At 39.7% G+C, this 23,725-nt stretch overlaps 3 protein-coding genes and 2 non-coding genes across 6 annotated transcripts; all 5 read left to right on the top strand.

Moving 5' to 3' along the window:
- Positions 1-1,491: 1,491 nt before the first annotated feature.
- kars1 (lysyl-tRNA synthetase 1) lies at positions 1,492-9,392 on the top strand. 2 transcript variants are annotated; one of them, XM_072380577.1, is made up of 15 exons: positions 1,522-1,595; positions 2,307-2,474; positions 2,815-2,959; positions 3,067-3,232; positions 3,325-3,418; positions 3,642-3,828; positions 4,741-4,866; positions 5,014-5,133; positions 5,264-5,426; positions 6,295-6,468; positions 6,627-6,712; positions 6,808-6,893; positions 6,978-7,104; positions 7,236-7,379; positions 8,706-9,392. In XM_072380577.1, exons 2-15 carry the CDS (start codon positions 2,335-2,337, stop codon positions 8,781-8,783), a joined length of 1,836 nt encoding a protein of 611 aa, XP_072236678.1. In that variant the 5' UTR covers positions 1,522-1,595; positions 2,307-2,334; the 3' UTR covers positions 8,784-9,392. The 2 variants fall into 2 exon arrangements, with proteins under 2 accessions (XP_072236679.1, XP_072236678.1); XM_072380578.1 differs by lacking the exon at positions 2,307-2,474 and having other exon boundaries at positions 1,492-1,595.
- A 1,395-nt stretch (positions 9,393-10,787) lies between these two features.
- On the top strand, positions 10,788-14,362 carry gcshb (glycine cleavage system protein H (aminomethyl carrier), b). Its single transcript, XM_072380576.1, has 5 exons — positions 10,788-10,978; positions 12,068-12,147; positions 13,480-13,543; positions 13,625-13,756; positions 13,930-14,362. The coding sequence occupies exons 1-5, from the start codon at positions 10,828-10,830 to the stop codon at positions 14,025-14,027; spliced, it is 525 nt and encodes a 174-aa protein (XP_072236677.1). The 5' UTR covers positions 10,788-10,827; the 3' UTR covers positions 14,028-14,362.
- A 2,593-nt stretch (positions 14,363-16,955) lies between these two features.
- rpl13 (ribosomal protein L13) lies at positions 16,956-21,241 on the top strand. The gene is made up of 6 exons (XM_072380575.1): positions 16,956-17,043; positions 17,491-17,608; positions 18,862-19,003; positions 19,882-20,055; positions 20,516-20,572; positions 21,035-21,241. The coding sequence occupies exons 2-6, from the start codon at positions 17,505-17,507 to the stop codon at positions 21,191-21,193; spliced, it is 636 nt and encodes a 211-aa protein (XP_072236676.1). The 5' UTR covers positions 16,956-17,043; positions 17,491-17,504; the 3' UTR covers positions 21,194-21,241.
- LOC140302672 (small nucleolar RNA MBII-202) lies at positions 19,703-19,781 on the top strand. The gene has a single exon (XR_011915119.1). It is a non-coding gene; the product is annotated as a small nucleolar RNA MBII-202 (small nucleolar RNA).
- LOC140302671 (small nucleolar RNA MBII-202) lies at positions 20,780-20,859 on the top strand. Its single transcript, XR_011915118.1, has one exon. It is a non-coding gene; the product is annotated as a small nucleolar RNA MBII-202 (small nucleolar RNA).
- Positions 21,242-23,725: the final 2,484 nt, after the last annotated feature.

Below are 23,725 nucleotides of genomic sequence, written 5' to 3'. Positions count from 1 at the left end.
TATGTTTGCATTGTGTCTTTTTATATGTTTATATCTCACTGTTATTTGCATGTTGTTTTTATTAGTGTTGTTAATCTTGTCCTCTTTCATTCTCAGGTTTATTTCTTCATAAGTATTTTATACTTTCATAAGTATAATTTTTTTTGTTCTGGAAATTCAAATACCAGAAATTTAAATACTTGAAAAGCTCTAAAGCTGAGTTGAGCGGAATATTGGGTCAAGTAGCTATGGAACAGTCGCCCCCCTTTGTGGCCCAATTGTTGAAAAACGCATGCTAGTTTCCTCTTGGGAGCCAAAACACGTGCTAAATTTTAGAGACACGAATGAGACAAAATGTATTCCATGGAGCAGTAAATGTGTCTCAGACCTTAGAATATTATATATAGCTATATTGTTTTATTTTAATTAAATTTATTTTGTTGTTGTTGAAAACACAGTATTCAAGAATGCACATTGTCTGATTCTCTATAAGACTCTTCTTGAATTGTTGATTTTTTTAAAATGTGTGTTGAATAAATGACATTTAGAACTATGCATTATGTGTCCATATTTTAAATTCTTTAGTCATGTTTGCAGAATGTGGCCAGATAATGAACACTCCTTGAAACACTATCAGATCAGATTATATCTATCAGGCAGTCTGGTCAGAACGAAAGAGAAAGGCGCGCATACTGTTTCGGCTCAGCTAGTCTTTGTCTCAGTCTGGTACTGTGCAGCCAGGGCAGCATGTCTGCCTCTCAGAACGTTTTCACTATAAATATCTCAAGTAATTGTAAAATGTGCAAAAAAGTTCCACAGGTCATCTGTTGAAAATTACACGCAGGTGAATATCTGTGAATTAGCCCTGCGTTATGTGCCAGTTTGTGGTCACTTGGGTGTTTCTCTGCTCCTTCAAAGTTAAGGATGCGTTTGGAAACAACTGTGAAGCGGAGCTTAACATTTAAAGCGCTGCTGGCCTTGGCCCGCCAGTCTGTCTCTTCAGGGATAATGGCTTTTGACCATGAGGACAAACTGGATAATTTTATATCCAGATGAGTACACTTTTAACTAAGTTTGGCTGTGCAGGTTGGCAAAGAAAATCGATGTTTCCTCAAGGGTTTCTGTAATGGCTAATAATTGTAATCATAATTGTGTGCTCATACTGTTGTTACCTTAATTCACAAAAAATAGTTGTTCATTTTAAGGTATATCTATCAAACAAATAATAAAAGTTAATCTACAAAATGTTTTGGTATAATTTTAAGTAGTGGCTGGCTGACACAGAAAAACCGAGGCCTTCAGTTTAAATTAAAAAAAAAATCTGTTCGCTCGAGTAAATTTGAAGCTGTTGTAACAGGGAAGATACTTTATTGCTTACACTTAGAGTGTAAATCGAGTTTCCTACTATGCTTACACCTGATATGTAATCGGTCGTAACGTTTTTTTAAAATTCCCCGTTAACCTTGGCCAGTGACCGTGCTCTTGTTTCCGACAGTCCTCCAACGCACCATCAACCTTTCTTTAATAGCGGCGCACACTCACGTCGCCCTTTCTGAGCGCAATATCAAGAACATGGCAGACGTGACAGCAGTGGAAGGAGACAAACTCAGCAAAAAGTGAGCACGTTCATTTCCTATTTTGGTTATTAACTTTAATCTGTTTCATATGCTGTGGACCTTTCTTCAGACTTGTTGCTCTTTTTACAAGAACAACGTATTCAATTTGGCTACGCATAGCATCGGAACGAAAGCGATGTGTAGGTCCCATATGGAGGCTTGCCAGAAGCCTACACTTCCCAGAAAGCTTGTTTATGACTCTGGAAGTTGTAGTTCAAAATATAATACGAAACCGTTCGCGTCTATGCATTTTGGCAACATGTAAAACTACAAGAGCCAAAATGCAATTTTTCGAAATGTCTGCGACTGATGCAGTCAACATGTAATCGTGGGGCTTCTTTATTCAGTTTAATGGATAATTTACAAATTGTAGCTCTTTTTCACCAGCCCAGCTTGCCTTATACGTTTTATCCATTTAAGGGCGTTGGCAAAAATGCATAAAATTGCGCTCACCGCGGTTTCTTTCGCTTTATATTTTGCAACGCTTCTTGCTAACAAGGAATGTAAAGCTATTTTCATATTATTTTCTGCTACCTAGTCAACTTTTTTTTTATTTGTTTGTTTTTTACGTCTCGGACTTGTTTTACTGTTATCTTGGCAACCTTGACTCGCAAGAATCACGCCACCTGTACTACATTTAGTTTGCTTTGGTGGGCAAAGACAGACTTTCATTTTCTATACTGTCTTGTATATATGTCTTATTTTTCTCAGGGTTGTCTGCTGACTGTGGTAGCTCAGCATGCTGTGTCTGGTCAGGGCAGCCAGGCAGCAGCTGTGCCAATCCTTTTCGGTCAGGGGACAGTGGTTAAAATATGCATCCCCATGTACAGCTGAAGTCCCATCTCAGTTTCACGGGATTCGTTGGAGAGGTGACAAAAGGTTGGTGGCTTTTTCATTCCTGTGTGAAAAACAACCAACCTTTTGTCATCCAAATAGATGTGACCCCCCCTCCCCCCTTTTTATATATATATATATATATATATATAATTTTCATGTGGTCTGCTTATTGTTAGTTTTTTTTATTTTTTCAGTGTTTCAGACATCACAGTATAGTTTAGTGTAAGGTGTGGTTCTGTGGGAGAGCACATATTTGCATGCGGTTGTCAAACTTTTTGAAAAGGTTTGGACATCCACGAGATTTGACTTGCTTTCGTCATGAACGGATAAAGCTTCATGTTTGATCCGTGACGCATCTGAGATTCCCATCTTATTTCATTAGTGAGCTGAAGAGGCGAATGAAAGCAGAGAAAAAGGCGGCCGACAAGGAAGCAAAAGTGAAAGAGCAGGTTGAACAAAACAAAGACTCCAATGATCAAGCAGCACAAGATGCCTCTGGATTGGATGACGAGACTCTTGACCCTAACGTGAGATTTTTTATTTATTTTATTTTTTTGTATGAGCATTACCTGTTACTCATTAAACCTTTTTTATTGTCTTCTTGTTTAACTATAAACTGTTTCCTTATCAATAGCAATACTTCAAGATCCGCACCCATGCCATCCAGGAACTGAAGGGCACGGCAGAGGATCCGTACCCACACAAGTATCATGTAGACTTGTCACTTACAGATTTCATTGAGAAATACAATAATTTGCAGCCTGGTGACCAGCTTACAGATGTTCTTATCAATGTCTCAGGTACCGGGAATAGTTTGATCTTATTTCTATCATCTCATTCCAGAGCAATCCAGAAGCAGATCCTCTGTTTTAACTTGATGTATATTTGACAGGCCGCATCCATGCCAAGAGGGCTTCCGGTGCCAAGCTTATTTTCTATGACTTGCGAGGTGAAGGCGTCAAGTTGCAAGTTATGGCGAACTCAAGGTGTGAAATCATAACCAAAACTAAAGAGCATGTTTGTTGTTTTTTTTCCTTCCGCTATCGCACAATAAAACTCAAAACTTCTATTACACATAATCATCCAATCACAGATTCCGAATGTATCATCATCACATTTTGGTGTTATGCAGAATGTTAATGCAGAATTTTTATCTCATGTGAGTACTTCAGAGAGAAGTGACTTGATTTCTGTGTTTTACCCCATCAGGAACTACAAGTCGGAGGACGCCTTTGTGGCCATCAACAACAAACTGCGCCGTGGTGACATTATCGGTGTCCGCGGAAACCCAGGGAAGACAAAGAAAGGGGAACTGAGCATCGTTCCCACTGAGATGACCCTGCTGTCGCCATGTCTTCACATGTTGCCCCACCTCCACTTTGGACTCAAAGACAAGGTAAAGCCCATCATAATAATAATAATAATGAATTTAATTTGTATTGCGCTTTTCAAAAGAATTCAAAGACACCATATAAGTATATGACTAAAAACATAAAATCAGAATAGTTAAATTACATAACACATGAGGAGACATTGAGTTTGTTAGGGGTGTCTAGCACTTTTAGGAATTTCTTTCTTAAAGAAACAAAGCCATTTAGAAATTTAGATCTCACAGTTGGAGGGTGAGATTTGGCAGTTCAGATGAGAAGCATCGGCTCTTCACTTTCAGCGTTTGTTGCACATTTAGGGCAGTGACTAGTTATTTATGAAACATCATCACTGATGTGAAAATTGCACTGCTGGTTTAACAGGGATTTGCTTTAAGGTCTAACAGGCAGAAATCTTAAGTAGTGTTGTTATTACTTAACTGGTACTTTACAGCCACTTAACAGTAATGTTGGAATTGTATTGTATAGACGCTAAATTCTTGGTGTAGAATTATTGCAGATATTACATTTCTTTTCTTTCCCGTATCTGTTTTTCTTTACGAACATATTGCAACATTTGAAAGTGAAACTGTAGCAACCCTGTCTGTGGTGTCATGTTATACAAGACCTGTATTTATCTTATTTTCAGTGAGAGTTATCAGTATAGAGAGAGGATTCCAGTTAAACTGGTCTGACTAGAAAGTTACAGACAAAAATGCACAACCTTGATTGTAGTTCAAACTCAGATATGATTAAGATTTTGTGAAGTTAATAAGCATTGTCTGCATTGCCACAGAAACAGGAAATCCCAAAGCTTTTCTTTGTGTCAGAGATGTTACCGTTACTGTGGATTTGGTCACAATAGCCTCTGTTGATGGGAAGTAGACAGAAACCCCCATTGATAGAACAGAAATAACCACTGAGAATTTTTCCTTCCAAAGGAAACCCGATACCGCCAGCGGTACTTGGATTTGATACTCAACGACTATGTGAGACAAAAGTTCATAACACGCACCAAAATCATCGCATACCTACGCAACTTCCTGGACCAGATGGGATTTTTAGAGGTAAGAAGTTCCCCACATCACACAGCTGATCAGATAAGCTTATGTGTAAAAGTGCTTTTTTAAGAATTTATACATACTACAGATTGTATAAATAATTTTTAACTTTATTTAAGACCGCTGAATCATGTGTATTTTTCTGCCTTTTAGATAGAGACACCAATGATGAACATTATCCCTGGTGGAGCTGTGGCCCGGCCTTTTGTTACTTACCACAATGAGCTGGATATGAACCTGTACATGAGGATTGCCCCTGAGCTCTACCACAAGGTAACGTGCTTTCCATAGGAACAGCCACGATTTTCAGATGGATTATAAAATTGTTTAGTATGGGCTGTGAATTTTGCTTATTTTTCCTTCCAGTATTGTATTTTACTCTAACTATTCATCTTTCCCGCAGATGCTTGTGGTTGGTGGATTGGACAGAGTGTATGAGGTTGGCCGTCAGTTCAGGAATGAAGGCATTGATCTCACTCATAATCCAGAGTTCACCACCTGTGAATTCTATATGGCATATGCCGACTACCACGACTTGATGGATATCACAGAGAAACTACTGTCAGGTAAGAGAAAACACAGTTTCAGTCAAATTTCCAAAGATGCACTGTGTTGATTTAAAGTACTTTATGTTAACACCAGGAAGGTGTTTGCTCAGCTTTCCTGTTTATGATCGTGAATGACTGGGGTTTTTTTTTGTGTGTGTGTGTGTGTGTGTGTTGGTCAGACCAAACCCAGATGTTTAAACATTTTAGTCTGACTAATAAAATCTTTAAAAACAAAAAAATTTAAAAAAAGCCACATGAAGACTAAGTATTATTTCCCTCGAGATTAGTGCAGTACTGTGTGATAGTTATTGTTATTCTTGACACACAATATTGAGGTGAGAGCAGTGTGAACGTTATGTTATGACTGCATAGGATTCTAAATACCGCGGCTATAAGAGGACAAAAATGCGTTTATGCTTTATTACATTTGCAGCATTCGATAAATAGGCCAGTCTGTCTCTGAAAAAGGCTGCACAGCAGCGCCAAAACCTACCAGTGGCCAAAAAAGGAGCGACACATGTACTTGTTTGGAGTCGCCATAGAGAATGAACAGGGAGAAATAAGAGTGACGGTGTTGAAGTCTGGTGCTGGAGGGATGAAATACGTTACGGACATATTTTGGAGGGCCATTAAAAAATGACGTTTGGTTTAGTGTGTCAGAAACTGACTGAAATCCGGCCATCGGGACTGATAATGAACTCATGGTCGATGCATTTCCAGTCAGTCGCTCTGCTCTAATAAAATCCTAATTTTGTAACTGCGGGGTCATGTGACAAAATCTCCATTCAACTATCTTAAAGACAAAGTCTGTGCAGTGAATTCGGCAATACTTACATGTACTCAGCGGTGCATGTTACTGTACTGAGTGATTTCCTGTTTGCTTCAGGGATGGTGAAGCACATCACTGGGGGTTACAAGGTGACTTATCACCCCGATGGTCCGGAAGGACAGGCCTATGAGATTGACTTCACTCCACCGTTCAAAAGAGTGAGCATGACGCATGACCTGGAGAAAATTATGGGAGTCAAATTCCCTCCTGCTGACAGCTACGACAGTGATGGTAAGAATCTGCATGTGTGCACCTACTGACTTCAGGTGAGAAGACGGTTGCCTCAGGAAAATGTTAGCACTTTGTGTTCGGTCTCTTTTCCTATCATGCTCTGATCATATCGGTGACGAGGCTTTCAGTAGTTCTGTATGTCAAAATTTTGTCCTCAGAGACGCGTAAATTCTTTGACGAGTTGTGCGCCCAAAAGGGAGTTGAGTGCTCACCACCCAGGACCACTGCCCGCCTCCTGGACAAGGTGCTCTTTTTACAAACATCTTCTACTGTGAACTTAATTGCTTTTTCTCGTGCCTCTAATTTGAAATGCTTACGGCTTGATTCTTTCCTCCATAGTTGGTTGGAGATTTCCTAGAAGTCACGTGCATCAACCCAACATTCATCTGTGATCACCCTCAGATCATGAGCCCCTTAGCAAAATGGTGGGAAATGTATTGCTTTTTCTACATGTTTGTTTCAGATAGCAGCACTCGGGTTCATCCTGACACTTTCTCTTATTTTTACAGGCACAGAACACAGAAAGGCCTAACAGAGCGTTTTGAGCTCTTTGTGATGAAAAAGGAAGTCTGCAACGCTTACACTGAGTTGAATGATCCAATCAGACAGAGGGAGCTCTTTGAGCAGCAAGCCAAGGTGTGCACGGAGCTTCAGCCTGCTTTATATATTTTTCTTTACTACTTTGGTACATTGTTCGTTATCAAAAAATGTGCACTGTTAGAGCCCTATATCACTACATGTTAATGATCTGAGGGGGATCTTTTTAGGCCAAAGCTGAGGGTGATGATGAAGCCATGTTCATTGATGAGACCTTCTGCACGGCCCTGGAATATGGTCTGCCCCCAACTGCCGGCTGGGGGATGGGCATCGATCGCCTCACCATGTTCCTCACCGACTCCAACAACATCAAGGTAAAGGTGTCGTTTGAAACATGAGCCAAGCAGGTGCATTTTTTTCTCTTTGGTTTTGCTACACGTCCTTTATATAAGGTGTTACTGGGAGTTATATTTTCGATTTGACCAGTATGGAATAAAACTAAATTATACATGTGTGCCGAGATGGTTGAAGGCAGAGTTACTGGGACATTATCGCTCCTCACCTTAGGTTGAATTAGTATCGTCTTGGTTTTCGATTGTAATTGTGTCTTCTTTTACAGTAATGATTCCAGACCCTCTCCACCTCTTTATTTTTCAGTGTAGTTTGCTCAAATGAGATGATCTACTCAGAAAACAAAGTTAAATTTGTCTCATAGAATGTTTTTCCTCACAAATATTTTGCATAGGAAAATCTGCATGGAAATCTGTGAAAAGCTTCATAACCAGCTTAGCCAGTTACTGACATGCATGTTGCTACTGCAGCAGTCCGTAAAGATAGGTTAGTGATTAATGAAAACGCAGAAGCGATCGGATCATTTATAGAAAACTCTGTCTGTCTGTCGTCAAACGATTACATTTTATTTTTTTTTTAAATTTCCTAGTTAATTCACGCTTACTCCCTATATTAAAAATATAGTTAGGATCAAATAAACACAAAGAAAAAATGTATTTTTTTCTTCTTTCAAATAAAGTGCAATGTAGACCCACTTGACATGTCTATTTCAAAAACACAGCACATAAAATGCCACAACAATGTGGTCTTAAAACTGAGGAGGTGGTAGACGACAACAGAACGGGGCCTAATGACAGTTAAATGAAGGAAAAATTGCAGTTGTTAGATGCATCGGACGCATACAGGTTGAAATTGGAATGCCCAAAAACCATCATTGTTGCACCCAGAGATCATAGTTACAACGGTTTCCAGGCATCACCACTACCCGTGTTGCATTGTGAAAGCAGACTATAAATAGAATGATTTTCTCTAATGTTATAGAAAAACAAACATTGCATCTTGTATAGCTTCTGCTAATGTTCATCTTGTAAACCACACAATTAGTTGGGTTTCCATTTATTTATTGATCATGAATTTGTTGAAGTATTCATACCTCCACCTCTGAATTATCACATTTGTGTGAAAGTCTTTTCTTTCAAAAATCTTCTCTCTTTATATTTGGGACATCAAATGCCTATCAGGTTGGAACTGAATTCTCTGAAGTTGTGTTGAACAGTTTGAATCACTTTCTCTCCTGTTGCTTAAAAAGAAGCAAACACTAAAATGTAATATGAATTGTGAACGTCAGTGGCGCAGATGTGGTCTCCTCTGGGTTCATCTGTCATTCTGATGGTCGTTTTCTTGAACAGGAGGTGCTGCTGTTCCCAGCCATGAAGCCTGATGACAACAAGGGGACTGCCCCCCCCGAGGCCGCTTCTGAAAAGTGAGGCAACCTCCTGCTTCTCCTACTGTCACATCTCAGCAGGAGTCTGTATGAAGTAGTGAGCCTCTACCTTACAGAGGTCATCAGTGGAGTCTGCAGGGGTTTTTTTTTTTTTCAATGTTAGTGGGATTGTTAAAGGATCTAACCATGTTAAAGGGTTGGAGCTTTTCTGTCATTACGGGAAATGATGTCAATCTCTGTATCACGGTGGCTCAGTAAAGAGTAAAGAATGGCTTTTTTTTGTTTGTTTGTTTGGTATTTCTTACACTTCTGTGCTCATATTTGCTGCATCCTGCTTATTTGACTGTCAAGTCATTTTAATGCTTTTTGTCATCCAACCATTGAATTAAAAAGAAAGTTATTTGATCTGCTGCTTTGTGCAAATCTGAGAATAATGCTTCTGGGAATACTTTGAGCTACATAAGGGATACCTTGATTTTTGGCTACCAAATATGCAACATGATACACACCCCTCTGATATTTTAGGTGTTCTCTGTATATTCATGTGATTTTTACCAGGTGTTCTTGAACTCCTCAAGGTGGAGTCGAAGAATTCAATATCCGCGAAGAAGTTTAAAGATTGTTATGTCTGAATAAAGCGCATATTAATCAACTCTTTTATTCTCTTGTGATTTTTGTGCTCTGCTGGTTGAAACATGATTGAGGACAGAACAGATGTGTGGCTGCTCATGGGACAGATTTCAGACAACGGCTCCATATTAACTACATGTTAAGCTGATGTAGCATCTATGTAAACGATCATTAGCCGTTGAATTCCATGTCCCACAAACAGAAAGGACACGATGAGAGCACAAGCACATCTGCACATGTGCAAAAACAACCCCTGTCCTGTATCAGCCAGTCTTATAAACTATAATCAATATATTTATCTAGAATTCATATTGCTAAGAAAACTATACAAAATATTTGAGTACATATGTAAAAAGAAAATGACATCTGTTTTTGGAGTTGATTTTAATTTGTATGTGCTTGATACTGTTCCTTTTTCTGTGACACAGTGCAGTTTAGCATACAGCCAAACTAGTTGTTTCTCAGCCTCATGATTGCTTTCTTGACTTCCATTGGCACAGCTTCTCTCCTTATGTTGAACAAAGGCAACTACAGACCCCAAAATGTAGAAGCCGGCCTGGGTTTAACACGCCTGAGTAATCCCAAACACATGGAAAGCCAAATGTTTCAAACATGTTGTCCTAAAATGAGGAGGGATATGTATGAAAGATTTGGTCATTTTTACAAGAACTGAAATATATGAAAATGGTGCACTTTAATCAAGTTTTTTCTTTAAAAAATTGGTTTGATTTAGAATTTTACACTGTGGAGCAGAGGGGGAACTCTTAAGAAAAAAATGGCTTTGTCCCAGACTTTATGGAGGGCTCTGTATATTTACTGGGTTAGTGACCAAGCACTTTTCACACTGCATTGAGGGATAGAATATAGTACATTATATAAAAGGTAGATAAAATGTCACTATATGTTTGGACAGTCCAAGATAAAGTCAGTTGTGAGTGATTTCGAGTAAAGTCTCCGGTGGATGCTTCTTTTATATCCAATCCTGACACCCTCACCAGCTGTTGACTGTAGAATCTTCCAAAAACACCTGTATACTCTGTAAACTATTGTGTTTGTCTGTGCCTTTTTTTGTGCAGCTGCCATTAAATTCTAGATATAAATATTTTATAAAATCAAACGATCGAGTTAATCGGTGCAGATACTGAAATTTTCCTTCGTATCAGTAACTTTTTTTCTTGAGAACTTTTGGTCTACGTAACAAACAGTACATGCAAACAGACCGAAGGAGGAGTGTGCCATACTGAGTTTTATCTAACTTCGTGATAAAATCACGAAGTCTGAATTTTTTTTTTTTTGTTCTACCAGGGCCACATTCCTCCCTCCCTCCCTCCCTCCCTCCCTCCCTCCCTCCTCCAACACACTCCAAACGAGAGAGCCCGCTACAAGTGGGATGGTGCGCGCTCCCGCGGCCAAGCGTATGTGCACAGGATTAAACAGTCGGTGCACAGTGAGTGAAGATGGCGATGAGAGCGACGCTGCGATGCCTCTCTGCAAACTTTTCGACCAGGCTGCCTCAGCTCTCGTCAGCGGCGCAGGTCTCAGCTCGTCGGCTGCTGTGGAGGAGCAGCTCTCCGCGGACACTGAGCACGACCTCGGTCCTGTCCACAGGTAACCCAAAAAAAAAAAAAAAAAAAAGAAGAAGAAGAACACTGCTGACCACAGGAGCTGGGAGGGTACACACGCACACACTCATACACACCACTCTCCATGCGGACACATTCCTGTCTGACTGTAATGGGTGACAAAACACTGCTGTTTGGTCGCTTTCCCACAGTGGAGCAGAGGAATGCGACAGGGAGGGAAGCTAAAAGTTAAGAGCTGAAACTTTTGTACCAAATCATAGCTGACGCACTGATAGGTTACGTTAGCTGAAGGTTTGCATCGCCCTGTGAGTGGGAGCCAGTCAAACCACGAGCTCCTAATTGGGACTATTAAGCGTAAACTTACGTCTCGTGCCCTAAGTAGCGGCTTATTAAGCCACAGTCAAGCATGATGGTGGACATGTGCCAAAAATAGCTGTGGAGGGATGGTTGTCATGCGTAAATATGGTCTGAAATGACAAGTTTTCGTTTATGTCCTCCTTACTCTCGTTTATTTTTTTGCAATCAAGAATGTGGATAAAGGTTTAAGAACTGTTAAAGGCTGTTCAGGCGTTCAGCTCTCTTACTGACTCCTGTCATGCATCAGCATCTTGCACAGTTCACAATCTGGTTCAAACCTGTATTTTTCTGCATGGTCTGATGTCAGCACTGGAAACTGTTGAGGCTTTACAGCACTTCTCTCAGTCTGTTCTAAGGATGACAGCAAGAGCTGGGGGGGGGGGGCTTTGGCCTTTGGCCTTTTTTATTTGCGCGTGTATATAACTGCACATTTGACTCGATCGTGAGCACATTTTTGCACCTGTTTGCACCTTTCATGTCAAAGCAGTGAGGACCACAAACGGCAAAATGCACTTACATAAAATAACACACGGTGATTTCATATGTTCAACATGTGGGGTTGCGTTACTGTCCAGTCATGGTCCAGAGTACAGTTCTTGTCTGGCCTCAAACATTGCTTTGGGCTTTTTCTCTGTTTTTACAGTTAACATATCTTCCAGAATGTGGTGCTCGTAGCTCACAGGATTCATCATAGCATCGTGTTCTCACACTGTCCACAAATTTTTATGTCACGATTATTCCTTTGTTCTCTTCGTAGCCCTCAAGTTCACAGAGAAACATGAGTGGGTGCAGGTGGAGGGTGGGATCGGCACCGTTGGTATCAGCAATTATGCTCAGGTAGGTTTTTTTTTTTTTGGATCTATCTTTCTAGTAATCATTGATTTATGGCGCTCTTTGTTCAGCGTTTTACCTGCTAATCTTAAAGCAGTTCAGAGCTGCACTTTGCTCTCAGCAGCTCTACTGTATCGGGCTTATTTACAGCTTTATGGCTATTGTTTGAGTCAATCGATTGCTGCCGAACTGCAGAGGTGAGCAGAACATTTCAAGTGCGGGGCAGTCGATTAGCTCTAAGTGATAAAAGCTATTAATGAAGGCAGAAGTCTTTGAATGGGCCATTTTGAATGATTTCCACAAACGATAAGAAATGCTGAAAGGTCATTTTCTCGAGCTTCTTTTTCACACTGTCTCTCTCACCAACTGATGAGTACAACATTTTATTTCTAAACAAGTGACTGTCACTGTTGATAGTATGTTCTAACTTAAGGAGTGGTGTATAAAGGTTGCTATAACTTCCTGTGTAAAGAAACACATGGTAAAGAATACTATACTGAAGGATTCTTTAAACATTTGCCAACACAAAATGTCACAAGAACTTCGGAGATGGCTTTAGTGAGTGTTCAAAACCGTGTTCTGAAAAATTTCACGTGGTTAATTTTTTTGATAGTTAACACTTTGTTGAACGGTAACGTCTCAGAAAGTGTGCAAAGCAGAACAAGTGTGAGATATTGTCACAGTACAAGCAATCGACTTTCGAAGCTTAATATTTCTATCCCATTGGGATTTATTTGGAACTTCCCCTAATTCACTTGCAGTGTCTCGCCGTAGACGTTCTTTAGCAAACATCTACCAACGTGTTTCTGCAGTTCGGAGCTGAGACGAGTTGAGACTGCGCGGGCACTTTTGCAACAGTTCACAGAAGCATATCAGACAGAGCAAAGTAGACCCACGGGTCGACCTGTCTGCATGCGGTGTTGGAGTGAGCGCTTGCTGTGGAGTATTAGCACGTTAGCTGTTGCGTTGGCATTTTATAAACCTGCAAATTCAGCATGTAGAATCCGTTTAACTCTTTCTCACAGTTTCTTTGCATGAATGTAGCTGTAGGAAAACAAAGACGCCAAGCGTGAACCAGCCTGTGTATCCACTCCTTTTGGCTACTACATTCCTGTAAAATTGTACCGTTATTTAAGAGGCCAGAGATGATACAGCGACTACGAGAACACTTTTTGCTTTTTAAAGAAGCAAACAGACCTTGAATTATGGCTAATACACTCTTATTTTTGAATGAGATGTATATATTTACTGACCATTTATCAGTAAAAGTATTTGATGTTGTGTTTGACGCTAAACTAAGTAGTACTCAAGTAAAACTATACGTTTTTGTCACATTAGGAGGCTTTGGGTGATGTCGTCTACTGTGGACTTCCTGAAGTTGGCCAAAAAGTTGAACAAATGGGTAAGATCCTCGAATATACTCCATAATCACCAATCAGTTCTAGCGGTGTGATGAGAGGTTTCTCTCGTGTCTTTCTGATAGAGGAGTTTGGTGCCTTGGAGAGTGTAAAGGCTGCCAGTGAGCTCTACTCACCACTGACAGGAGAGGTGACTGAAATCAACACAGAGCTGGCCGAAAATCCTGGACTTGTGAATAAAGAGTGCTACGCCAAGGGTGAGCGTCTAAGTGTTGTTCCCTCCCAAAGCAGGAGTCGTTTCCAGAAACCTCTCCCATTACATTAAACGGGAGTGTAGGTTACAAGTTGGCAAACTAAAATCCCGCCACAGCTTTTTTTTTCTGAAACCAGTACCGGTGTTGTCTGTGAATTCTAAACTCTTGTCTTTCAGGGTGGCTAATCAAGATGACCATTGAAAAGCCCGAAGAACTCGACGGCCTCATGGATCAAGCTGCATATGACAAGTTTGTTAAGTCACTGGAAGAGTAAAACTCACTGTGCTGCTTGATGTAATTACAGTCCAATATTAGTAGGGAGGGTTGCCAACATCTTGCATGACACTCTTCTTCTGTGGTATTTATGTTGATACTGGATATTGTGCTATCAAAATCTCAAATTCTCAGTAACATTTTCCACGTAGAAGGGTAGGGTTTGTAAAGCCACAGGCAGTTCTAAAGGGCTCTTAATCTCGATGTCTGTCAGTATTATTGGGTCTTGTTTGTGGTGCTGTGCTCCATTTTTTTAAATGTTCACAGATGTAGTGAAAGACTGGAAAATGCTGTGTCAAATAAATCATTTAATAAAATTTTATTCTTTAAATATCAGTGGCTGTCCCTGTACTTATTTGTTTATTCCCATTATAATAACTTGAAACACATTCCTGCCAGTTCTTTCTTACAGTAAATATACGGGAATGTGTCATATTGCAAAGAAAATGCCAATTCACAGAGCAACGAGCTCAACTCTGATGTTCTGCACACAGATATGCTCATGTCATGTCACAGCTGTGCATGTGCTAGCAGGGCATTCTGTTTCTTTGTGATTATTGTGATTCAGCACACCTTGACCTTTGCCTTCCGTTAAAGATAGACTGAGATTGCTGAAGCTAGCTGATAAATCATTAATCCAGCATTGGTTTGAAAATCAGTGTCTAAAAGAAGGCTGTACTTGGGATTTATGGCAAAATCAAATCTGCTTCATCCTGTTTTATATAATTTCTAATGAATAATTTGTATATTCAATACTAGTCAAGTGTTTAGACACGCCTAAGAATTCATTTTTAACAATTGGGTATTTCAACATTTTTGACTAGTATTAGTGTTTCATTGTGTGTGTGTGTGTGTCGTCACATGGTAAGGTGAAAGTATATTTTTGAAAGTTATTTTTATCTTAATGTTAAAACAATATACTCCGGTTTTCTCCCACTGTCCAAAAACATGCATGTTAGGTTAATTAGTGTTTCAAAATTGTCCCGAGGAGTGAGTGTGAGTGTGTGTGGTCGTTTGTCTCTGTGTGGCCCCATGATGTACTGGCAACCCACCCAGGGTGTACCCTGCCTCTCGCCCAATGACAGCTATGATAGGTGCTTGATTGATTCTGTAAATAATCCACAGCATCTGCTGCAGACATGCGAAAGATATTTAACAAGCGTTTTTTGAGCCATAATAATTTAAGAAAGATTTAGTCGCAATCATGTCTTCAGCCTGAGAAACACCAACTGGCAGAAACGTTTCTGAAATGTATTCATGTGTGTTTACAGAATATTGAGTTAAAAATTATTCATTTCATTTGGAGAGACTTGTCTCATGCTCTGACTTTTTATTGTGTCATCAATAAGGTTTTAATTGAACCTTTCTTTTCATTCAGGCAAGTCATTAGGAACAAATTGGCAAATCACGACAGAAGGCCGAACCTTTAGATGAAAGTTGATAAGAGGTAAAAGAGATATCTAACAAAAAAATATCTGGACAAAAAACTACAGCAACCTTGTTGGCTGACCAATATGCAACATCTCAATAGTCTAACATTGATTCTGTATAAGAGACCCATTTTAGTTTTAACCTTCAATTATAACCATCTGATATGCTGTGAAAAAGAGTGTTGTCAATCCAAAGAAATCTTTTTATTCGGTAAATTTGCCAAGGAATCCCCCATCATAAGTAATGATATTTTGGTCCGGATTGGGGACAGAACCCCTTCAACCGAGGCCCACCATCTTGGTCTTTATAGTGTTTAACACAATGTTTAAAAGGAACAAGGCCTCTAATGATGATTCTGCTCAGAAGATGTTCATCAGTCTAAACACCTGAGCCATCAAACACAATGATTTGATGCATTTTTCGACACAGAATGTTGTAAAATATAATCAACCACCAATCCGACTTTATACCACAGTTTTTGTGGTATAAGCAGCACAAACCGATTTACGCAGACTCTAACTCATTCTACATGTATTCTAAAATATAATCATCAAGAGACCTCATGAATCTCATAGATTTGTCCCGAGTTAACACTTGAGGCTATATTAATAAATAAATAAATAGATAGATAGATAAATAAAACATAATTTAGTAATAGGTGACAAGGTACAATATAATATTATATATTATATAATAATATATTCAAGGAGGTGTATTTAAGTGACGAAAACCAGAGAGACTAGAGTAATTTGATTAAATAGAGTTCATTTAAATATGAAAATTAACATTCATATCAAGTAATAAAAACATTCCATCGCTTCCACCGTATTTTATGTCATGAGAACAGCCACATACTTGAGTTTGTTTGAGTTTTTTTGTCTGTCACCTGACACCTACTGTAGAGGTGTAGGGGTACATCTAGTGGTTGGTACCAAAACTTCACCGGCAGTTTTAACACTTAACTTTTATTAAACACAATCGATTTGTTATAAACTGTTTCGTTTTATTACTATGTTGCTATCTGGCATCTGAGAACATGAGGTATACATTTGCATATTTTTTAGAAAATTGCACCTATTGATTTTTTCTTTTTTCCTTTCTTTGTAACTACTTTAATAAGCCCCTTTTCTGTTTCATTCATAGTTTCAAAGCAATAAAATAAAACATGCAGAATAATATAAAACCATTTAAAAGCACGAAATGATACAAACGTGGACGAGTGTCTCTGCTTCATGACAAAGGTGAAAGTATGGCTGATTATTAGGGGTTTTGCTCAAATCCCGAGTGTATGTGTGCTTGGTTTACTTAGTTTTGTAATTTGGTGCATATATACGTGCATACAAATGTAAGTTACTGTGTAATGTTATACTGTTCCGTTAAAACAAAATAAATCACGGTTCAACAATGAATAATCTAATGTATTTCAATTTTACTTTGAATTAACTTGCGTTTGTAGAGCGAGGGGACTGCGCCTTCAAATACTCTTTGATAACACATCTGTTCTACTATTGGCTGGTTCTTACATATCCCACAATGCCCCGCATTACAACTTCCTTTTTCCTTTCGGCCATTTTCCTCCCTAGTAGGTATGAGAAATTATTCCCTAAAGTTTTTTAGCTAATCTACCGTAATCTTCTATATTTGAAGTGTGCTTGTTACGTTCGTTTACAGTGTGAAATAGTGTAATTTGTCAACTTTTAAATAAGGTGATTATTTTTGTATATTTACACGCCAAATAGCCTATTAGCGGATGTTTTTAGTGACTATACCCGATCAAGTGGTCGCTGTTAGCATTGCCAATATAACTCAATACTCAAGTGTAATATTTCGACAGTGACCCACAGTATTAACGTTAATTTCAACAGTAAATGCAAAGGTGATTAAGATTAGTTACGCGTACCAGTCGGTTATAATGGCCCCGCTCGTCCTGAGCGAGAGGCATCTTAGCGTGTTAGCATGTGTCACATAGCACGGTACGGACACACTGCCGGCATGACTTTACGTTGATGTTTCTGTGCCACTCTGTGTTGCAGGGAAGTAGGCAGCCATGGCCCCCAGCCGGAATGGAATGATTTTGAACCCCCACTTCCACAAAGACTGGCAGAAAAGAGTGCGCACCTGGTTCAACCAGCCAGCCAGGAAGATCCGCAGGTGAGAACTGCTCGGGACAGATGGCAACACGAGCTAACTGAGCCTGCAAATACTGAATGAATATGTTGCAGGGTTGGTTTAATAAAGGACTTGATACGCATTTTCTGCTTCTATGTAATGGCTGCCGGACGTTGAATCAGGCTGTTAATATAATATATCAATAATATTGGTGGGTCAATATTATGTGCGTAGCCATGTACCAATACGTATGTTATGTTTAAATGCTGTCAAGTAATCATTTATAAGAGGTGTTTACCCCACACAGAGTTGACTGGTACAGTTTTCTTGAAGGCACTATAGTATATCTGTAGGCTTTCTGGTAACGGATCATATACCTATGTTCACCTAAAGGTTTGGTTTTTATAGTCCTGCTGAACTCTGCTTTGCTTTTGAAGTAGAACACATATTGATGTGCTTAAATCTGGATCCTCATAAGTTGGTGACCCAGCTAATTATTGGACATTTTTAGATTCGTTATGCTACAAGTCTTGCATTTTAATAGCGCACAAGCTAGAGTGGGTTTGATATTAATTTTAATTTCACAGGAATTTGAGTTAAAACCAAACCTTAGAAATGACACGCACATGACTCTACTCTAGTTTTTTGTTGTTGTTGTTGAGCAAGCTAATAAACATCAAAGCCTTTGTTTAACTTGCTTAGTTTATTCCTCTGGGCAGCAAATCTCCAGACCTTTTAAATTGACCTGTTTCAAGGCTGGACTGACGCAGACTGGTAGAATGAAGGGTTAAAGATGTTTTACTGCAGATGATGCCTATTCAGTCTGCAACAGGTAATCGCAGAGGGAAAATGTCTGTAGGGATACGTTGGCATAGTGGAACACAACTGATGATGTCGCCCAGCTTGTTGTGTGTAAGCACACACTGATGCAGAGCAGCGCTTGTTGGATATGTGTAAATTACCAATGGAGAATGTAAATAGCTTAACAAGGACATCTTTCTATTTAGCACCTAAACAGCACATCTTCTGTGTGAAAAACATCTGTCCTTAAGGACCGTTAAATCACCAGTATAAGTGAATTTGAAAGTGAAGATTGTACATAGGACATACTTTCAGTGTCTGTTCATTATAGCTATGACACCGTCCCAAACCGATCTTTTCCCATTAGTCTGAAATAGTTTTTTGTGTGAATCGGCAGCACAGAAAACATGTCAAGTGTGAATTAGTTTTTGTTAAGCTGCTGTCGCTTCTTGGTCTCCGGACTTTGTTCTGACTGAAAATGTCTTTTTGCTCAGGCGAAAGGCTCGTCAGGCCAAGGCCCGCCGCATTGCTCCTCGTCCTGTCGCCGGACCACTGAGGCCACAGGTCAGGTGTCCCACCATCAGGTACCATACCAAGGTTCGTGCCGGACGTGGCTTCACCCTGGAGGAACTCAAGGTAATATTGGTTTGTAAATGTATTTCATAAGGAGTCATTTGCGGCCCCTTGTGTCCAAAATGAAAGTGAGAAGTGTTTAAAAACTATCTGAAAGAATTAATGCACCATTTATCAAACTGCAAAATACCACAGAGTGAAGAAAAGAGACAGACTGCTGGTTGATGGGTTACTCTGGTAGAAACTGGTTTGTATGCTGGAAAGACTTGAGACCCTGAAATCAGTTTTGTCCAATCCACATCAGAAGTGCAATTGACAGTTTCTGTGGATGGAAAAACAGAATGGGCTCATTCTCTGTGATGAATCACACAACCCACCCAGCCAAAAAAACTCAATAGCTGAATAGAAACATGAAGTGCTGCTCAGACTTGATGCTCTTGCCAAAGTGTACTTCATCTTTCCTCCTCTATACTTTTCCTGCTGTGGGAGGAAGGCAGAATGATGTGCTTCAACTCAGATCAAGTAGACTTGTTGGTTGTTTTTATTCATGAGTCGTGGGCTTAGACGACTAAATATTTTTCATTGATGTTATTTTGTGGCGTTCGATGTGCATTTCTACGACTCATAAGTCGTAATACCATACCTCGCTGTTCAGCCTAAGTTTCAGTGGTTGTACATGTGAAGAGTCATTGGCTGCCAATGTATGAATAAATGCTGAGCTGTTAGTTTCAAGTGGTGCTCTGTCCCATCACAGCAGTCAGATGATGACAAATCTCCGGAATCTCTGTATTTACTTGATGAAAAACTTGAACCCTTTTCTGATGACTGCTTTTTGTTAAATCCAAAAACTAAGTAGATTATCATCATTTGGAAATCAGCCTTGCATCGACTCTAAGTAGTTTAAATGTTTAACTCTAATTGTGTTGCGCTCCTCCCTGCAGGCGGCCGGCATCCACAAAAAGACGGCTCGCACAATTGGCATCGCTGTTGACCCCCGTCGTCGCAACAGATCCACAGAGTCTCTTCAGGCCAACGTGCAGCGCCTGAAGGAGTACCGCTCCAAGCTCATCCTGTTCCCCAGAAAGGCTTCTGCACCCAAGAAGGGAGACAGCTCTGTAGGTTCCTCTCGCACGGTTTTATGTTTTCATTTATTCATTTTCCTGCTGGTTGCAGTTGAAGATGAATGTAGGAAACTTATGAAATACTTTAGTAGTACAATTTCATCATGTACTCTTAAAATAACGTGATAGAGGGGTTTTAGAGTGATCTGGTTTAAATTAGATTAAACAGCTATGCACATTAAATGCATGGATATATTTGCCATTCTGAGGGCCCTTTTATTGGTTTAGTAGATGAGTTTCATTAGGACTTAAAATATTTAAGTAGTCTTTTTTTTTTTTGTAAGATAGTCATGCAGACTGACATCCACTCTGCCAGCCGATGCTTTGTTTATATTACTTTTATCAGTTATTTAAACCAGACACATCTCGCTTACAGTCTTGCTTTGTTACACTGATGTTGATTTGTGCCCTTGAATTATCTTTGGAGTTCTTAACTTATGTGTAATTGTTTCAGGAGGAGGAACTCAAGATGGCAACCCAGCTCGGTGGTCCAGTCATGCCCATCAAAACTGTAAGTGTCTGCTCCTGTTAGAGTTCACATCATTATGATAAATAAGAACATAAAACTGTGATGCTGATAGAAATATATAGTTGGGAGATTTCATGCTGAAATTTTTAAGGACTTGTGTATTATCACTCGAGCCATAATGTTTGACTTGAAAAAAATGTAAAAGGTTGAATTTTAAGAATTTGATAATTTTCCATCGCAGCAGTCAGATGATGACAAATCTCCGGAATCTCTGTATTTCTTTGATGAAATATTTGAACCTTTTTTCTGATGACTGCTCTTTTAAAATCAAGCTGCTTGGAAACCAAATAGGCTGCTGCTATCCAGAAACCTTCAGCTTGTTACAGAATATTGACTTTCGGTAGCTGGACTTGAATTAGTATCTGTTCACGTGAAATTCGGCTGGATTCCCCAAGACGTCGCGTTGAAGTTGTCTCACGAAGCTGCTCTCGTTTATCCCTTCAGGTGCACAAGAAGGAGAAGGCCCGGGTTATCTCCGAAGACGAGAAAAACTTCAAGGCATTCGCCAGCTTGCGTATGGCTCGCGCCAATGCTCGTCTTTTCGGCATTCGTGCCAAGAGAGCCAAAGAGGCTGCCGAGCAGGATGTGGAAAAGAAGAAGTGAAAATAGTCGCTATGGAACTTTGCAAAATAAAGTCTTTAAAAAGAGAAATGTGAGAATGTCATGATTTTAATTAACAGTGTTGGTTTTCTTAAGTTAAAGTGTTAGATGCAAGGGAATGATTTATAGACTGTCATGAAAAAGAAAAAAGCTTTTATATTTACCATAAAGTACAAGTGGAATGAAAATGGTTTCTGTGGGACAACCATGGTAACATCAGAAGTAAGTTAGTGTGTGTGTGGGCACATACAATACCTGATTACTACCAGGGGGAAAAAATGCAGATTCAATTCCTCACAAATGTTGACATGTAGGAAAAGCAAAGGTGTTATTAAAGTTTCCATCATGATCGCACAAGTACATCCAACCCTTAAAGTCACATTTGTGCTTTTCTTACTGTCATAGAAACCTACACTATAATGCCAGAAGTAAAACCTCTAAGTGACATCATTCCTAATCAATGGGGCTTAATATGCCCACCCTTTGCAGCTATAACAGCTTCAACTTCTGGGTAAACTTTCCACAAGGTTTAGGAGTGTGTTTCTGGGAAGTTTTGACCCTTCTTTCAGAAGCACGTTTGCGAGGTTCCTGGAACAGGAAGGGACCATCCTCAAACTGTTTCCACAAAGTTGGGAGCATAAAATTGTCCAAAATCTCTTGGTGTGCTGAAGCATTCAGAGTTCCTCTCACTGGAACTAAGGGGCAAAGCCCAGCTCCTGAACAACAACCCCACACCATAATCCGCCTCCACCAAACTTTACACTTGGCACAATACGATAAGACAAGTACCGTTGTCCTGGCAACCTCCAAACCCAGACTCATCCATCAGATTGCCAGATGGAGAAGCGTGATTCATCACTCCAGAGAATGTGTCTCCACTGCTCTAGAGTCTAGCCGTGGTGTGCTTTACAGAACTGCATCACATGCTTTGCATTGCACTTGGTGATGTATGGCTTGGTTGCAGCTGCTCAGCCACAGAAACCCGTTCCATGAAGCTCTCTACGCACTGTTCTTGAGCTAATCTGAAGGCCACATGAAGTTTGGAGGTCTGTGGCGACTGACTCTGCAGAAAGTTAGCGACCTCTGTGCACTATGCATCAGCATCCACTGACCCCGCTCTGTCATTTTACGTGGCCTCCCACTTCCTGTCTGAGTTACTGTTGTTCCCAGTTGTTTCCACTTTGTTATAATACCACTGACAGTTGACTGGAATATTTAGTAGGGAGGAAATTTCACAACAGGACTTGTTAGACAGGTGGCATTCTATAACGGAACCACGCTGGAATCCACTGAGCTCCAGAGAGCGACCCATTCTTTCACAGATGTTAGTAGAAGCAGTCTGCATGCGTCGATGCTTGAATTTATACACCTGTGGCCATGAAAGTGATTGAAACTCCTGAATTTAATTATATGGATGGGTGAGTGAAATCTTTTGACAATACAGTGTAATTGAAATTTCCATAATGTGTTTAATTTTGAATTGTTGACATGAAGTGAAATTGGATAGACATTTTCCTCTGTTTATATTGCCCATCTTTCCAGCAGTAGGGGGCGCCAGAGGGACATGACTTTTCTCCTTAATGGAGACATAAAGTCAGACTGGAACTGTAAATCAATTCTTTTCAAAAGTTTTCGGAATTGTGATTTATACCTGACATAAATGGTAAATTAGTTCATAATGTATTGCATCAATTTGTTGAACCTGTCGGTAAGCAGGTGTAACTAATCTACTCTGACAGTTCGGCCTTTTTAGTCTTACCAGGAAAGAAAAGAAAGAAAGTCATTTTAAGAGAAAACAATGGAGATCATTTGCATTGTAATCTTATTTAAAGATATGTACATATTCAGTGCATACAAATTGAAATAGAAGAGGTCAGGAGATGTGGACAGTAATAAACATCTCAGTGGGGCAATCTAACACGGCCCCTGCATGGAAGCAGTGTTTTAGTCATGCAGAAGGTTGTGTGCTGGCAGACACGGGCCAAAAAGGTATTACTGCAGGGGACCTGCACATTTTTAAACAACATGCACTTACTGGACACACTTTGGAGTTCATATGACGTCAAATCAAAAGTGTAGAAGTGCAGATAAACTCGTTCATATAGGAGTGAGATCGCTGTCACGAGGCCATTGCTCACTGCAATGTAAAAAAACGTGAAATTGAAATAAACAAACAAGAGTTCAGCATGTCAACATATACAGGCTGGAGGTGAAATCGAGTGTCCTTGAGTGTGTCCCTGATTACCAACAGACTGTACAGCCATAAATAATTCAGTTAAAGAAGGCGGGCAGACAGTTTGGTGATGTGGACCAGTAGTGATTGATATGACTTAAAAAGGACCTCAGATGGTCCAGTTTATCCTTAAACTGGGGTTACAACAGAATATCAATTTACAGAGACAAAAGTGGAAGGACACTATCAATATTTATGAGCATTACTTTCTTTCCGAAATGTTTCCTGCATGCTTAAAGCAAATGAATGTTGCAGAATCATCAGTCAAGATTCAAAGACTTTCAGTAACAAAGTTTTATTCA

The sequence above is a fragment of the Leuresthes tenuis genome, unplaced genomic scaffold (genome assembly GCF_036924035.1).
Source record: "Leuresthes tenuis unplaced genomic scaffold, fLeuTen1.0.hap1 SCAF_2, whole genome shotgun sequence".
In the NCBI taxonomy this organism is placed as follows: Eukaryota; Metazoa; Chordata; class Actinopteri; order Atheriniformes; family Atherinopsidae; genus Leuresthes; species Leuresthes tenuis.
Note: the sequence above shows the minus strand (reverse complement) of the source record. Positions and strands in the feature narration are given on the sequence as shown.